The sequence below is a fragment of the Aythya ferina genome (assembly GCF_964211825.1).
Source record: "Aythya ferina genome assembly, chromosome: 16".
NCBI lineage: Eukaryota > Metazoa > Chordata > Aves > Anseriformes > Anatidae > Aythya > Aythya ferina.
In genome coordinates this window covers 15,302,306-15,321,155 of record NC_140315.1, presented here as the reverse complement: position 1 = coordinate 15,321,155, position 18,850 = coordinate 15,302,306, and the positions used below count along the sequence as shown (strand labels likewise).

The following is an 18,850-nucleotide window of genomic DNA, read 5'->3' as shown; positions in this document are numbered from 1 at the left end:
CATTCTGAAAGCAGGTGACAGCTGTTGCTCATTTGAATTACGTATTTGGAAATTCCTTTACAGGTAATCAAGACAATTTGGAACGTACATGATATGAATGTTTTTTATCGACAGCATGTGCTATATGTGTGCTACTAAGTTAGGAAAATGTTGGCGATATACTGGAGAAATGTTGCAGAATCTAAGCAGTGAACCTTTCCAACACAGCTGCGACCTAAAGGTAAAACTACACTGTATTTTCAAGAGCAGCACTTCTAGACATTTGCTATTGGTTTTGTATTCTTCTAATTTAAGAATGCAAAACTCAAAGAGAGAGAGAGAGGGAGGTTGTACATGTTGAACATCAGTTCTGCTGCAATCATATAAGGTCATAAAACCTTGAGAAATTCGGAATGTTTGTATCTTACATCTTTCCTTGCTAATTGAATCTGGATACTGTTGGAGATTATATTCTGGATTAAATTAATTTCCAATTTCATTCAGCCTGAAAGCTCCTGTGATTCCTATAATTTATACTGCAGTAAGAGCTACTTCAGCAGGTCAAAGAGAAAACAACAAAGGGAAAACTGGGATGAACAGAATGTTAAGAAACTTGCTGGAAGAGGTGGAGTTTTACAGCTGCAGCTTTTGTTAAATTCATTATTTCACATTCATATTTTATGACTTTTTAAACATTCTTTCTCTGTTGTACACTGCAGAAGTAAGGCAAAATCTTAAATTGCTAGTAACGGCCTGTTTTGGCTTTCAAGTACTGGATTGTTTCTGTTTTGTTTTTGTGAGTTTTGTTGTTGGGATTTTTTTTTTTGGGGGGGGGGGGCAGGGGGGGTTATCAACATGTCCAATGACTTTTCTTTCATTCTATCAACAACCTTTAGTGACAGAAATGACATTAAAATCTGACATCATCATTCTTGCAATATATTTTGCTATATTTACTGAATCTTTTTTCATCAAAATAGAGACTGTCAGAACAATGGACATCTGCTGCACTTTCTATTCCTGTTAGTATCAGTTGTCTAACAGTATGCTATCTTGTGACTATATAATCACTGATATTTCCTTGCTCCCGTGGCATATTATTTTGACAAGTGCAGAAAAAATAGCATCAACAACATTCTATCTCCTTGGCACACTGAAAAACACAGAACAGAAACTGAACAAAATGAACACAGACTACTGAGACTTGGCTATCATACCACTGGGTTTTCATCATCCTCTAGTGACTACACAGACTTCTCTCCTGCCATATGTTCCACCTGCTACAGCTAGCTGGATAAACATTTTTTTTCAAAGTAGAACAAAAATTTACTATCTATGTGTTGTACAACCTTTAGGCTACACTTATTAATTTTCAGGTCTCCCCATCATACTCCTTCATAGGAACAACATATTTCAAGAAAGGCAAGCTAAGGTAAGGAAGAATTACCAAAATACTCCAAAAGGACAGGTCTGAACATCTCATGACCACTGCCTGAATGCTCACTGTCACTACTAGGTCTCCTCCACATTCATTGAAAAAGTATTTTTTAAAAAATCAAACTGCTTTGAAGCTTATTTATATTATGGAAGGAGCACTGGTGGAAGCAGGAGACTTGCCCTTATTCTCTAAACAGAATGGAAGAATGTTTGCTGGACTGCTTCTTTCCTGACTTCCCATTCTTGCGAGCCTTCTCTGCCTTTAAAAAGGATTTTGGATTTTTGAAAACATAGAGCTATATTCATTTACTGTAATTGAATACAGAAATAGAATATTGATTACCACAGACTAATTAGACACAGCCCATCCATTTACATGAATATATGTCTTAACAGGCACAGAAAATTGCAGCAACTATGTTTGAATATTGGGCACTCAATTTCATTCAGCCAGGCTTCTGAAGTGATGAAAACCAAGGCATTGGATTTAAAATTTAAGCTTCTCTGAAATCTTTTCTGCCTTGGTTTATTACCATTGACAAACCATCTTTGCTTTGTTTATAACGTTCACTGAGTAATACAAAGGCCTGATACATACTATACTTGAGGTAGGCAAGTTACATGATAAATGGAGTTCATTTTTCTTATGTTGTTAATTTAAAGACTAGTAATGTATTGCTATACCAAATAAGCTGCTGTGTTCTCTGAGTCTTTGACCATATATCCTTAGTACAGAGGTTATTTTTTATTTCTATTGCACCACTGTGTACATAGCTTCTTACAATTACTGGTTATATGACAGGAGAAAGATTTCAGTCAATCATGGCCAAGAAGAAAAATGTTATTGTCCCACCTCTGCTGATAGTTTTATTAGCATTGGGCTAAATTCATTCCTAGGTAATGTCATTGATTCCAATGGCACTACAGCAGCAATGAATTATGTGCTCACATCCCATTTATTTATCTGTCCTTTCAGAGTTAGCCACCACAGCTTATCTCTTCTGTGTCCTGAAGATAGACAGTCCAATTTCTAGGGTGCCTTATTTAAGGAGTGGAAGAATACAGCTCTTTTCACTTTGTACTAAATTAACTCAGCTAAATTTCTTAGACATTAGCCTCATTACCAATAAGCTGAAAAGCACTTCAACTCTGCATTCACTGCATATTTTGGTTATTTCCATCAGATGGAACAGCCTTAAAAGAATCCCTTTACTCCCTGAGTACCCAAAAGCCTGCTACTTGGGCCTTCTGCCCTACAGACCTGGATTCAAGACCCTACAAATTAGGAAGGGTCTCTCACATTATAGAAGAGTGAATGCTCTACAGCAGGGGCTTTGGATGATGAGGGACAACTGCACATCAGTCAGCCTTGCCAAGTATTATACCCAGCTGCTTTCTCTGCTAAGCCCCAAGACACAGCCCTGCAAACAGCTATCAGATTGACTAACAGACAGAAGAGAAAGATAGCTTTGAAAATCCCATGGGGACTTCGATGGGAATTATTTCTTTAGGAAGGTTGGCAGATTCAGCAGTTACAAGATACGTGTTTCCTTTCAAGCATCTAAGCTCCAAGAAATTTTTACTTCCAAGAAGTATGTGTTTAGGGATCCCAGCAGTGCTTCAGTATTCTTCCCAGACTTCAAAGTGATAGTCAGATGCTTTCACAGAAATCCAGAGACTTCACTGAAGTATAAAAGGATAGGGTTTGGAGATTGGAGTCATGGCTTTATTTTGACAACTTACTACAAAAGCTCTTAAGTTTCCCTTCCTCAAGTGACAAGCAAATCTTAAATAACAAAGATATCTAGGAGGCAATGTTGCTGCTTCTTTGATCTGGTCAGAAGAATGAAGGTCCCTTTTTTTTCTTTAAGTCTAACACCTGTCATTTTGTAGTGATTTCAGGTTAATTGCTACTTATATTTGGAATTCATTACCTACTAAATTTGACTGTTTGATGAACTGCTTATGGCAAGCTAGGAAATGTGTAACTGGGTCAGTGAGAGCAAAAGTTGGTGCTCTTAACAGAAGCTTTTAGAAGACAGAGCATTAAATCCAGTTCAGTGAGTGTTATGTTTCTAAAGGTTTGTTGTCCATTTAGCTTTTTTAGCAAGAAACATCCAGTATCTTTTCTTGAACAGGGAAGCACATCACTACCTTTCTTACTTTATTTGATTAATGTAAATGATTTGCCTGCAGCAATCAGACTCTGTTTGCTGGGATAGTCATTATACAGTGACAGAGATTAGTGAGGTACTTAATCAAAGACAGCAGTGATTGATACTCCGTCAGTTTTGGTCTTTAATCAGTGAAGCTTTCATCCAATCATCAGCCATTAAAGAGTCTCATTTGTCTGATTACCTTTGGAGTATTGGACTTAAAAAAGAAATATATAAAAGCAGGCTATAGCCTTCCTGTCACAGTACCCAGATATATGACTGTGGTTACTTTTTCAACTTAGTGCAGAGAGGGAAAATAATACATATCAACAATTATTTATACAGGGTGTTTGGGTGAGATGGTTGGGAATTTTTCAGTTCAGCTATAGCGCACTAGTATAACTTAGCCTCAGGTCAACAATGACCAAAACTCATTTTCGTTTGATAGCTCTTTGGAGGCCTCCTGGAAATGAGTTGGTGGTCTCAGTCCAGTTCCTAGAAAGCAGTGAAGTTGCCAATAAATTTGTCACTTTTCATTTCATCTCATAATGGCCAACCTAGATTATAGGATGAATAAACTGACCGAAATAACTCAACTATCTTTCAGAAGGTTTATATAATTTAATATGTGACGTCATTTTGAGTGAGCAGTGCCTGGACATAATTTACTCTCAGCTTTCTATGCACACTAGCAACATGTCCAATCACTACAAAATAGAAGATGTGTCTCACAGTGTGTACCATGAAACTACATAAATCCCAAGCAATTCTTCAAGAGCTTTAAGACTCTCCCAGGTTTGATGAATTATGGTATAAACAAAGCCAAATTGGACTGTCAGGTAGTGTAGAGTTATTACAGAGAAAGAATGCTCAATTTTGATGCATAGAGATCTGCAGAAACAGCTGGTGATAATTGCATGGTGGAGGTAGATCCACTAAGAGGTGGAAATGTAAATAAAATGAAACTACAAGAGTCCTGAGATTGAAGTTCCTCTGAACAATCACCTTCAAATGGAATGGGAAGACAAAAAAATATCAATTATATAGCTGTAAGTATAAAAGGTTCTAAAAAGATAAGATATAGACAGACTGAACCTAACCACAGAATAGGAAAAACATTCTTGTTCCACTTTCTCAGAATTGTTCATTTTTTAGAAGGGGAGTCAGTGTCTGAAATTAGCACAATGGTAGGTGTACTCATAGTATCTCCAAGCAATATTGATACTCATTAGCACACACATTTTTCACAAGCAGAAGTACACGGATGGTTCTGAAAATCTGAGTGTTTAGCCAGAATAATTTGTCCCTAGAAATATGCCCTTATGCATATGATTGGTTAAAAGTGTACAAGAGTGAGTCAATTTACACAGGTAGAAAATCAGAATATTCTGGAAATCCTGGACATTTGTGTTAAATACCACTCAATTCTCACTAAATTAGGAAGACTGGAGGCAGATGGGGTTCCCGGAAATTGAATCAGATGGTGCCAGTTACAATTTAACTATGCAAAGAGATAAGACTGGAATGAGGCTTCGAGCTAAGGTCAGAGATGCCCATTATTTCAGCAGTGAAAGAAATATAGATTTTGCCAGTGTAGATGGAGGTAGACACACTTTTCTTACTAATGTTGTCAGCAAAACCAAATCTTCATAGAATTCTGGAAAGCAGCTGGGTCAGTTATATCCCCAGGTCCCACAGTCATTTGGCTCTGAGAACTGTCCATTAAAGAGATATCATACTCTTACTCTTGGGTCTGCGTTAATGTAGAGGAGATGCATGGGTATGAAAGTTTGGTGCTTGAAAAAGGGAAAAAATATTTATGTGTGGCAGATAAACCTGGTCCTTTGGAGTTGATCACACTGAATATTGATATCCTGCAAATCATTAAATTTATTCATGTTATTTATATTTCCATTGCTGGAATAAAAAATGATTATGTTTAGGAATGAAAGCATGATTTTTCTATCACTACAATCCTTCAAAACCATATAAATTACTGCCAAAGTTTTTGTTTCAGTTTTAAGTTGAACTTTAAAAAGGGTATATTGACTGTGTATTCCTGACTTCTGCAATTAAAAACAGGCATGGTGATAAGTGAAAGACTGTATCAAATTGCAGTGGAACAGTAAATCCACACAGTACTACTATGTCAGGTTGAATTTTAACCAAGATGACAAAACACGTAGTGACTGAACATCATTTTGTCCATAGACTTAGGAAACAAAATTGATAGAACTTGTCTACTTCCCAAACATGAGAACTCTGATTCACACCACAGCAAACTAAGAGAAACCCTGCCAAAGTTGGCAACAGTTTTGCTATAAGAAAACTGGAAATCAGACTATTTTGGGACTTGATTATAAGAAGTAAAATGCTGAAGTCAATGAAGTTAGACTGATTCACACAAGCTATGGACCTATCCTAAAACTTACTCATCCAACTGAAGACAAACTCACTGCTTTGTACTGGTAGATGGCAGAAGGCTATAAAACCTTTCTGGTTTTCTGCCTTCCCCAGCTATGCATCCACTTGAGACAGTTTTGTGGGCAGTACATAAGGAGTTTCCAGCTGCCAGCCTTACTCTTCCCAAGTAAACCTCTAATTTCCTGTATTGTCAGATGCAGTATTCTGTAAACAACTGTACCTCCCTCAGCAGACTCATTTAGTAACTCGCTAATGGTCTGTGCTATTACTCATCAACGCCGCATTTTCTTGCCAAGGCTCAAATGAGACACACAAAGTGACAGAGGCTCATAATGAAACACATTTTCATGCACATAGCAAACTGAAAAGTGGGGGGATACACCTTTCTTTCATGTAATCTTCTGTAAAATTTAAGTCTTATGGTCCTTTCTTTCTCAGACTTAGCAATACATAGCAGTTGTACACAACTTTTCATCAGTACATCTCAAATTGGTTTACAGCATCATTATAGCACTGGTCAGCATCATTATAGCACTGGTCAAAGCTGAGTCTCTGGGGAACACACCAATTTTACCAGACTGCTGGTTCAGAATCATTTGATGTCGGAACAATGCATTTGATGTTTTCAGTTCAAAGGAACTTTCCTTGCTGTCCCACCCTCACACCCTCACCTCACCCCCCAAACCCCCTGCCTACCCATTATAAACTTTCTGTATTTTCCCCTTTCTCCTTCAGATAAGAGGAGTAGTGCCCTCTTGGTCATCACCCTGGGTAGATGAACTTCACAAGGCAATTCACCTTGATTCACCTTAGGCTGTCCTTAAACGTTAATTGCTCTCCCTAGCCTGTCAAGTTAGCCACCTTCCTCTGGGTATTCTGAGTACAGCCAGATGTATGCAAAACCCAGCAACAGATTCCTACAATATAGAAATATATCCTTGTTTTTCCTCACGTTATTTACATTGCAAAAGCATCCAAAGATCACAATGTAACAGCCCTTAACACTTGATTTCATTGCAGAGATGACTTAGCCAAAGAATTTTCTACTTTGTTTAAACTATAGCACGGTTTATGACCATTATTTCTTATACTATTGCTTACAGTATTGCTTACATATTGTTGCTACATATGGATATAAGGAACACAGAATCATACAGGGACACATTCTCCAGAGTTCCAATATATGACACTCAACACTTGAAGGAAATAAAACTTTGAATAGGTTTCCTGACCCAGCAAAAGAACACTTAAGTGTCATCAGATGTTGTAACACACATTGTCAAATATGGGGTTGGCCTATTGACCCTCAGCCGTCCAAATACACTGGCAACTATTTATTGCACAGCACTTTGGGATATTTTCTTTATGACTGTCATTAACATTTATGTATTTTCATCAGAATGATTCTGTAAGAGAAAAAGATTCATAAGATTCAAACAACTGGTCTTGAACATATAGGCCGCATGAATCATCTGCTCTGGGGCCTCCTCTCAGTTAATCTGCTACAGCATTATAAATAGCAACAGTAATCATAACAAAATATATTCATTTCAGCAAACAATTTAACTGTATGCTCAAATTCCTTTTTACTGAGAAACTGTACAGATAGTACTGAGACCTTAAAGTTTGTATTAAGATTGGTGGCCAAATTTCCATAGTTTTCCAAAATTAGGTTAATTTGGGCTGCTTTTGAAAATCATGTTCTTATACATACCCTTAAATACAGTTTTATTACAGACTTGAAGTTAAGTGTGTGCTGAAGCATCCTGCTGAATGAATAAGATGGTGTGACAGCACTGCATACAGCTGTGCGTCCCTGACAGTCTTGGGTTTGTATCCGTTGAGGACAATGGATGTGTGTCCCACCACAGCTAAATAAATACTATCAGCTTGCTTGTGAGACACTAACTCCAGCTTGTCTTGATGCATTCAGAACATGCTGAATTTTGGGAAGAAGGAACTAAAGACAGTCAGACTTTTGATATCACAGAATATCAGTGGAAATCAACATTTCTTTTCACATTTGTTTTTGTTCAAATGCACCACATGCCCATAGACATGTTAAACATCCTTGCAAATGGTCACACACAATGTGTGGTGCTTCAACAACATTACTTACATGGCCAAGGGTGCTATAACTAACTACACTGCTAACCCTAAAGAAAGATGTGTACAACTTGCAGGTAAGAGCATCACTGGAAAATGAAACTCTGTGATGTACACATGTGATAGTAGGGGATCGCATGAACTCTCCCTGCTAAAACAGTGGGAGAAATTTAACCAGCTAGAAGAGTTTAGGTCTTCACTGAGTTTCACAATGAAACTTTACTGAATCAAATTGGGTTTGAACTAACTTCAGAATTTGCAGCTATGTGCTCAAAAATTAGAGTAAGGTTTTTAAAATATTTTTATAAGCAAATTAGTTTCATGCCTTCAAAAACATTTAAAAGGAAATAAGGGTATATTAATCTACGGGTTCTAAGGTTTATTCTTCATTACATTCTGTATAATTAACTGTTGAATCATTACCCACCAGCTAAACAAAATCCATAGATTTTATACAATCTGTAATTAGATAAAAGAAACCAACTTAGACCACAAATTCCTCCCCATCTCCTCCTGATTCAGAAGGTATCTTTCAGTGTTTACACCTTATTTAAAAAAGGACAAGTCCCAGCCTAATTTACCAGATATTAAATATACACCCAGTGGCAGAGTAAGTTTACTGGAATTTCTGAGATTTCTGAGGAGAGTATAGATTTTAATCAATTGGCATATCCCTGAGAATATGATCTCAAGTGTTCTTTTATGTGGAAGAGAGAAAATATAACACCTACAAAGCTTCTTTAGACTGGGTTTCTAATTTCCATGGGTCTGGTACAGAAGAAATGAAAAAAATCTGAAATGAATGCACACAACGTGTGTTCAGATGCCAGCAACTCATGGACAGCATGGACAATGCAGTATTAAATTCTAATCTCCTAAGGAGGGTGGGGGGTATTGTGCCTAATACCCTAACAAATTCCCAATAAAAGAAAGGGGAAAGACTTTTTCATGGTTCCACATGAATGTGCAATATGTTAGTAATCCTCAAAATTATTGTTTTTCCATTCATGAATATGTGACATTTTTTGATTTGAATTTGCTCAATCCATAAAAATAGCAGGCATATAGCTACCCTGAATCTGAGTTAAGATTTTCAGTGTTAACAAAGGATTTTGTTAAAAATGAAAAATAAAATGGTGGCACAAACTGCAGTCTCTGATCACCACAAAATATAGTTGTATGTTACTGCCACTATAAAGCATTAGTTTCACTGAGGAAATAATGTAAGTCGCTGCACAGCTGGAATTTTACTCTTATTGATTGTTCCTCTAGATGTATTTTAAATGCAAATGAGATTTTATTTCAGTGTAAAACTTACTGTGGAAAACATCTCAAGATAATATATGTGGAACTTCTAAAATATGTACATAAAAGAATGATTCTTTATGGTTTCATAGTTATTGTCATACCTATATATTTTTTAATTTAGTCATTATAAATAGGTACCTGCCAGAATACAAAATGTGGCCATTATACAAAGAAGTTTCAGCTTGATTTCAAAAGAAATGAGCAAAAGTTTGGAGGAAAAAAATGGCTAGACTGAGCAGAAGTAATACTAAACTGTAATCAAAAAATTAAAACACTACAGAAATTTCAGGATACTGCTGACATTAAAAGTCCTTAATGAGTAACACAACTGGTATGAATAGTTTAAAATCTCAGGGATGCAGAGTCCAAATGAGAACAATATCATTTATTTCATACATGCTGCAGAAGAAGAATTTCCACACTGAGATCATTAACTAAAAATCCCATGAAGCTGAACAACAAAATCCTAGAAACAGGAAGATTTTGACATGATGCAACCCAAGATTTCCAGGGTCAAATATTTATATTTATCAACAGCCGATTAAGACATCAGATGAAATATTAATGCAAATCTCCTTTATATTGTCAGACCCCTGTAAAGAGGAGTTAGTGTAAACGAGAATCATCAAATCAAACAAACAGCTCACCAAGCAAAATAGTAACTTTGACTACCTTTCAGTGAAATGTATCTGAGCACATTAACTGCAGACTTAATTTTGAATATTAATACTCAGTTAGAGAAAAGTTAGGACTATAGGAAAAGTGCTGCAAGTGTCAGAAAGCAATTTTCCTCCCAAAAGTCATTTTTACTATGACGTGGGAAATAATTAAATGAAACAAAGGAGGAAAAGTGTGGGGGGGAAATGAAGGGAAATCAATGACTTCTCTAGGCTTGCATTTCACAACCAAAAATAAATACAAAAAAGGGTCAAAATTTATGAACAACAATTTGCAAAGACTAGCCAAGCTTATGAAAAAAGATCATGGGGAGGAATAATATATCCGACAGTGAGAAGTCTGAAGTGACAATAAAATGAAGAGGAGACATACCCATGATAGGAAAGGCTAAGGCAGAAAATAAAGGATAACTAGACACTGTTGAGAAAACCAGTACAAAATTTTTCTGGCATATAAAGAATGAGATGTCAGTAGAAGAGAAGACCGACTCTTAAGAGACAGTCTGAGTAATTTACTGAGACTACATGATGATTCTGCTAAAAAAAAATTACTTTATCATTTTTATCTAGATTTGCAAAAATGATTTGTTGGAAACTGCCACATAGATATCTCTCCCAATGAAACAAAACTGAATTATAAAGGAGATTGTCAAGAAAGACGTATCCCAATACTCACATTTGGCTGTAATACACTGCTGTGGTAACTGATGGCAGTCCTCTCCATGTAAAATAGCATGGCACCCGGGTAAAAGTGCTTACAACACCCTACAGGAAAAGTTGAGAAGTCATTGTGACAACAGAGTGTCAGAGTGTAGTATGTTCTATCTGCATCTCTTCCCTTTTTCTTCTTTCTTGACAGATAAAATTGGTGCAGTTGATTCCTATCATTCCTTCCTATCTCATTTGCTATTTCTCCATGCCAACAAAATTCCAGGAGGCCAGGAGAAGAAACTTTAGGTAGCTTCATCAGATTCAAGTTGCCAGTTTGTGAAGTTATGAAAATTGTGTGTCCAAGTCCTAATTCCGAAGGAAGTTGCATGGGGACATAGTACTGATTTTCACTGTTTCATATATTAATCTTTCTTTTTTGAAGAAGAGAAAGTACCAGTGTGAAGAATGAAAAACACTTCTTTGGTGATAGCATACTGGTTGCATACCCATTTTGTGAGCCATGATAATGCAAATTTCCAGGGCAATGATATCTGTAATGACATAATCACATGCATATCACAAAGTATCTTTCCATTTTGGTGTGAATTTGTCACATAGCTAAGTAAATTGTTATAGGCAGAAATGATGACATCATTTTCTACATTTTTTCCATTCACAAAGTGTATTTGGTTATCCATTTTAACTGTGTATTTAATTGGAAATTATTTCATGGATTTCTCTGCAGTTTTCCTGTCTTCCTACCTTTCCAAACAACTAACCTTGGTTCTTGCTTCTCTGTGTGAAATATCCAAATTTTAAGCATTGACATTTGCTTGTTATTTTTTATTTGTGTCATATACATACTATTTCCATCACCTATCTGGTTTTTACAAACACAGTTACATACCAACAATTCACAGTTATACCTAGAGACAGCACCAGACACGTTTGTACTAAAAGACTGAATAACATTAATTTGGAGCAGAGTCAAAGGAAAATACATGTGCTTTTTGATTTCCACAACATGCAAAACACAATATCCTGTTACTACACTGTATATCCATATTTCTAATGGTAGTAATATTTTTATTTACTGTGGGCCAGAAGACTTTACCTACATTTGCAAAGCATTTTTGTAAGGATAATGTAATATGCACCATGAATGCTGAGTTCTTTTATTATTGCTGTATTTAAATCTTATGACACAAACAAGATTCATGGTTGTGGATTATTTTTTTATCTTTTAAGTGTGAGCAGTGAGAAATTACACATTACCTTCTTTTAGTTGCCTAAAGTATGTATATCTAAGAAAAGTATCAGGATCTGTGCATCAGTTCTGCTACACCTGACCTACCTATTTATGCCACTAGTATACAAGCCATGCCTCCTAAATATTTAATTAAAAGTACAGTCGTTCAATCATAATGATCTCCTTCCTTCCAGTTTAAATGACTCCAGTCTTGGATAAGACGTAACCCAGGAAAAATACATGATTATAGCTTTGGATCAGGTGCAATGTACCTTAACCCCTTACAGAAATGCAGAACTGAAGTAGTCTGTAAATCTGCCATGTCTTCAGGCTATAAGGAGACACCAAAAAGGATAGGGCAGAAATATAAACAAATCTCAATTATTTAACACTTACTGCAATGCTTTTTAGTTATAAATAGGAATAATACATAACAACTTTGGCAAGAAGGGAATCATCTCAAAAAAAAAAAAAAAAAAAAAAAAGAGGCAACATGGACCATTATTTATTTAAACTGAACGTGGGTAGAGGAAGATGTCACCCACAGCTAGGTTAGAACACTTTCTCCTCCTTCAGCAAAAGAAGTTTCCTATGGGTTTTTCCAGATCACACATACAGATCACACAAGTCTAGCCTGAATCACAGCATTACGGACTGGGATAGAAGTGGACCAGAGTGTACACCAGTGTATTCCCACACCAAGATCATTAACCACAAGGAACATATTAAAGACACTGATTTGAGCAGAATTACCATCACTGTAAATTAGAAGTGCATTAACTCAAACAAGTCAGGCCACCAGGTGGCAGATCATTAATAGTTTAAAACCTGTCTTGGGGTCTGATCATTATTTGATGTTATGATATTTTGTGAATATTAAGAGGTAGGGCTTCATTTAATAAAACAGCATTGGCTTTATAGAAGAATGGACTGTTTGGGACAGAAAACATTGAATTTCTGAAATAATTCTAAATGAAAAAAAAAGCCTTCTGGCTGCAATGTTTCCTATACAAAATCTTTGAAGTATATACAGTTTTTTATCTACCTGTAACTGCTGTTCATTAGCTGTTATTTAGGCATGTTAACTATAATCAATTTGAGAAGAGACTGAGAAACAGAACATAATCAAAAAGCCTTGTTAAGACTTCCTAGTGAAGAATTAGACCGAGAAATACACAATGAAAAAATGCACATTATTCTGAACATAATATTTGGTACAGAGTAGATACAATGAAGGTGTATCCTCTCTGCTGTTTGCCATTAACAGATGCACAACTAGTTAAATTTAATGTCCTATGACTCTTACATTTCTTTACCACCTAGCCACTTTATTATTACTGGTCAAGATACTGGCATGTGTATGTTGAAATAACTTGATTTAATTTTATGGAGCTATACCAACAGATTCAGGCCAGGGTTCCAGCTGTTATTTGTCAAATAGATTAGGAGCTTTCTTTTTCTATAGTGTGGTGTGGGAATGACCTCAAGTAAAATTCTTCCCCATGGCAGCTAAACAAACTAGTATACTGGGCAGTGTATCATCATTACTACTGGGTGAACAAATGGACTTTGGATCTTCTAATCAAACCTCATCTCTCAAAAGCAAGAAAGCCCCAAGGACCCTTGAAGCTCCTCAAGCTTTATTTGTGTCAGCAGGAAATCTTCCCAAGTCTATAGGTAAAAAGTAGGCTTTATTATTCTAGTTTCACAAATTCCAATAATTATATTTGGGTTCTGGATTTTTTAACATCTCAAAGAGAGCTTAAGCATGGCAGAAAAATGGAAAATGATGTGGTACCACCCATATCTTATCTTTATTTCCTTTCGCAGAGGCAAGTCACACCAAAACTTGAGATCTAAGGTTTTCTTCTCAGCACTTTTTCCAAACAAAACAGAGCTGCTCTTCCATAAACTCTAAACTACAGCCATCAATCTCAGTGAGCCACTACTCTGCTGAAACAGGCAGCAGCAATTTACCCACACACCCATAATCAGTATGGTTATGGGGGCCTATTCTCAGAGCATCTTTTCCTCTGTTGTTAGAAGCATAGGCATAAGTACTGAAATACTGTGAATACCTGTCACTTTCACCAACACACTCTTTTACTTCTAATTCTGTAGTTAGAATTTCTGAGTTGTAGACCTACCTCTGCCATCGGAATGCCATATAACCATGGGCAGCATTTCTTCCCTTTGTGTTTCAGTTTCTCCACCTGTAACACAAGGATAATGCTTATTTACCTCATTCAGTACTTGTCAGGTGCCAGCGGCCAGTATTTTAAAGCATGCCAAAATTCATAAGTGAAAGGTATTAAAATCAAAGATTGCAATGCAACATAGTAGTATATTAATGTGAGTTGCCTTGCGTTAATATCTGCAGGCATAAATCTGTTTCTCTCTGAAGTGAAACACAGCTTTTTTTCAAGCCCTACAAAATCTAGATGGTCATTTTAGTTAAAATGATGCAGGAAGATCGGGGCAAAACCTATACTATTTCACAAGCTTTTTTGAGTTTTAGTGCAAAATATTAATTGCTTATGGAAACAAAAGAGGACTTGCACTATAAAAAATAAACATGAAAATAGTTGCTAGGACTAGTACTGAATAGTTAGACCACTCTAGTAGGTGTAACTATGCATTGAAGCTGATAGTTCTACCATGAAGTGGTTAATTAGTTTCTTCTTGAGAAAACTATGCTTACAGTGGTGCATAAGAACTGTAGTGAGGGTTTTGTTCAAAAGCCCAAACTAAAAAGACCATGAAGCAACCTTTCACTGACACAGAATTTATTTTTTGCAGAAAGCTTTTAAATCTTCTCCTACATAACTGAATCATACCCAATATTAGTTAATCAATACACTGTAAAGTTTTGTTTTGTTTTGTTAGCTGTTGAGTTCATATAAATATGTATGGTATGTTATAAGTACCTTCTACAAATTTGCCCTTGTGGTGACATATTTTGAGCCTAGAGATTAGAGTTCAGGAAAAGCATGCAATAAATTAATGAAGCAAAATGAAAAAAAAAATATATATTTTTTTGGCTAGATTCTTCTTTGCACTGTAATAAGAGTAATTTACTAGACCCAGCTGAATGTTAGAATATGGTTTTTATGCACTGACATATACACCCTACATAGCACTGCAGACGAGGCTTTAAAGTCTTGCTCTTCCACTCAGTTTGAACACCAGGACAGAAATAGCAGCAGTAGAGGATTAAAAAAATCCTGACATGCCAGGCAATGAAGTAACTCTTTTCCTTGCTCCCTGGGGAAATCCAGTGTGATTAAAAGAAAAATAATTGTTCATGTTCTTATTAGGCTGGCAAGCATGAATCTCTGGAATAGGATCAGACATTGGCTGTCAAGCCTTTTGTGAAATCGTATAGTGCTCCAAAACTATACAGCCATCTCCAGGAAGGAGAATGCAATATGAAACTGTTTTTCAAAGAATAAAAAAGCCCACAATTTAAAATTAGGGTTTGACATAAATCCAACAGGCTGCTGTTGGGTGGTACATGAGGGATAAAACTGGTCCTGTTGCATTAACAGTATATGGATTGCTTTGAAAAAACTATCATAATTTGGAATGAAGAACACGTTTCATACTTGATAAATTCTAACATAGTTAATGTTGTGCCGTTCACGTTAAAATTACAAGCTTGATTTGGCTAATGTTTTCAGTTATGTCATTAAGTATCACCCATTTAAAAATGGAAAAAGTTTTCAAAAAAGCAATCTATATTCATACAAATCTAAGCTGAACTTACTATTGCACAGGTTTTTAATCATATCCTGTTTTATACTAATTCCTAGTTAGACAGAAAGGAACAAACAGCTCCCATGCCCTCAGTAGTGTCTTGCAATTCACCAAAATATAGAGGAAGCTTCTTAGCATAGCAATATAACATATTCATTGTATGTCAGCTGAAGTATTGCGAAGTTTGCATCTGTTGTCATGAAGATAGATTGATATTAGATAGATAGGATTCGTTCCAATTTGACACTATTCTAGCCTTCATTGTTCCTGCTTTCAAGCTAAGTAAAGAGCCATTTCCACAACAACTATGGAACAATTCATTTGTATCCTTTCAGAATACACAAGATCATTAACTCTGTGGCAAAACAGCCTTGTGATGGAAGGCCCTTCTAAATGATAAATTGCGCTTTTAAGAAATGTTGTTTGGAAGGCTACAATCCCAAAATTACTCTCTCTTGTATTCCTAACCTGTGTGTTCTGATAAGCTGGTGAGAGTTTTGATTTTAGTAACTATATTTCAGTACTGTAAGTACGTGTTTGTTATGAAAATATTTTCAGACACAGTGTACATGCAGCTGCAATCCACTAACCAGGTATGTTTGCATTCCCATATTTAGCTGCACCACAGTCATGGGAAATGTACATACACCTTAAAACCATACTTTTCTGCATGCATTTGCCAAATTTAAAAAAAATGTAGCCCAAATCTCAGCACATTCAAGATTATTTGTAGGATATTTAAAATAATAATAAAAGTAATAATAAAAAGATTTGCAAATGTTTTAAGCAATCCATGAGTGAAGTTGTACTAAGATAAAATTTAAGGCAAATGTACTGCAAGGTCTAAGTATGTATCATCTCAATTTCCCTGGGCAGCCATATCAACTGTACTTCAACAATGACCTGAAGCCACTGTCCCCTTTAGATTTTCCCTAAATTTCCGTAATCAAATAGGAGTTCTGCTCTAAATAGATGGTTTCCTTATGAAGAAGATAAAAAGAAAAATTAGTGGTTTTAGAAGAATTCTAAAGTACTACAACCACCCAGTCTTAGAGGATACCATTTGTTCTCAAATTGCTATTGCAAATGAGTTACACTCTCACTCTTTGGCAAGAAGTCATGTAACTCCACGTTTACAGAACCTATAGTAAGATTTAAATTGTTGCCTGGTAACAGTGGTATTAACAGTTTTAATGCACTTCTGATTTTTGATGCTTATGGAGATATTCTTCCATACTACAACACCTGAGCACATACTCCATTAAAGCTTAAACAACTTAACACTATTAATAGCACTGTCATCCAACATACTACGTTTTTCTGTACCAGCAAATGACAAATAGATCAGACAAACGTGTATACAATTCCTTCTTTGTGCAGATGCAGAAGATAAGGACACATACCACCCAGCACAGATATCCTAAGAATTTAAAAACAAAGGTGTATGCCATGTAAGCTAAGTAATCTGGTGTACAGATGTCTTCCTTCAGCATAAATGCCACCTAGCCTTGATCTGACTGTACCCACTAAACCTATCTTCTCCAGTGAAATATGCTGGCCTTGACCTTAAATGCAAACATGACTTCTGCAGACTTATTGCAAAGTTAATCCAATTTCTTAGGTCTGAATGCAAGGATTTATGCTCAAATTCAGCCCTGATGTAAGCTATGCAAACATAGCAATAATAATCTTTAATATGTAAGTACTTCAAACAGAACATAAACTCTACAAATACCTTTTATGTAATATCTTGTTAAAAAATATATCTATGCCTCTTGGTATTTCTTGTGAACACATCTCTGTTTTTTGCATACATTTTTAGACATTAATGCTAAGGTATTTCTGAACCCTCCACTAAAGCAAGTACCCAAAGAATTTGACTTATTTGATTACTTTTAATCTTAAGTTTCTAGATAGACATAAAAAAAAATACTGTTTGCTCTTCCATGTTACTCATGTCACAGGTTAAATATTTCCTAATACATAATATGCTATAATTGGTGTCCAGCTCAATGGCATTCAGTAAGACTGATGCTTTTACATGTCTAATTTAAATTCAAATTCTTGCTAATTTGTGTCTGGATTGCTGATAAGTATCAGACAGAATTCACTCTGTTCTCTTTATGAAGTCCACACAGAGGAAACTACAAAGTTTCTTGGCTTCTGGAAAGAACCAAATCTCTGTCATTGTACCAACTTATATTGTACATTAAAGGTGGATTTGAGCCCTGGGCTGTAGGTTGGGGATCCCCCTCGTGTCCAGAGCGAGACCTGGGGCTCAGCTGGGAGCTGGCAGCTAGCAGCACTGCTGTCCACCTGAGACTGCTGCCACACTTGAGTTCTCTTTCTTCTCCCTGTGTTTAGGAGCCAGAGTACAGTGCTTTGTTACAAAATGGTGCAATTAGCCTGTAACAAATTATAGCTATAGTACATCATAATTTAATACATAGAAGTTCCTTTAGGTAACAGAAAAACAAACAAACAAACAAAAAACAACAACAACAACAACAACAACAACAACAAACACCAGAATTTCCCAAGAGCAGCACTGTCCTGCTGATGCAGAAGCCCCACCAGCAATGCCACAGGGTCAGAGACGAGCGGCTCCAGTGTCAGACAAGTCCAACTGCACATAAGCCCCTTGCTCCACAGCAGCTCCTCCTGGAAGGGCCTCTGTACATTTGCAGGGCAGAACTCTGAGATCCTACACAGCTCCTGCAGATTGGATCCCTGCTCGTAGCCAGTCTCTCTCCGTTGCTGCCAGACCACACAGACCTCCTTACTTCTCTATACAAGTTTACATCCATGTGATCTAAGCCACTCTGTTGAAGTCATCCTTCAGAGAAGAAAAGGAATTCCTGGGGAATTCCTGTTTCCTAATGCTCCTTTGACCACGGTAAGGGGCTGCAGGACACAGACAAATAGGGAACACTGGCACTGCAGCTGCTCACTGAGGGCAGCCCTGTACCACCAGCTTGGCAGGTGGTAGGATTAATCTTAGTGTGTTTTTCCAGTGCTTCAGCTTAAAATCATGCCGTTTTTAAGAGACAGCACTTCTTATGCTTGCTTCAGTGCCTCAAATCGTTCAACCCAACATAACCTAAAAA

The 18,850-nt window shown here is 36.5% G+C and overlaps 1 protein-coding gene across 7 annotated transcripts in view; it reads right to left on the bottom strand.

Moving 5' to 3' along the window:
* Nucleotides 1–18,850, bottom strand: part of LOC311445490 (uncharacterized protein) — a 217,933-nt gene that overhangs the window by 77,052 nt on the left and 122,031 nt on the right. For 4 of the 7 annotated variants that reach the window (XR_014698437.1, XR_014698438.1, XR_014698439.1 and 1 more), the window contains 2 exons: nt 14,135–14,200; nt 10,764–10,852 (listed from right to left, as the gene is read on the bottom strand). Coding sequence is in view for 2 of the 7 variants with exons in the window: in XM_084537698.1 (XP_084393824.1) it covers nt 10,764–10,852; nt 14,135–14,200; nt 17,937–18,097 (316 nt within the window). In the remaining 5 variants the exon portion in view is untranslated. Of the gene's footprint in view, nt 1–10,763; nt 10,853–14,134; nt 14,201–17,936; nt 18,098–18,850 lie in introns of all 7 variants that reach the window. The other 3 variants (XM_084537698.1, XM_084537699.1, XR_014698440.1) reach the window with 3 other exon arrangements.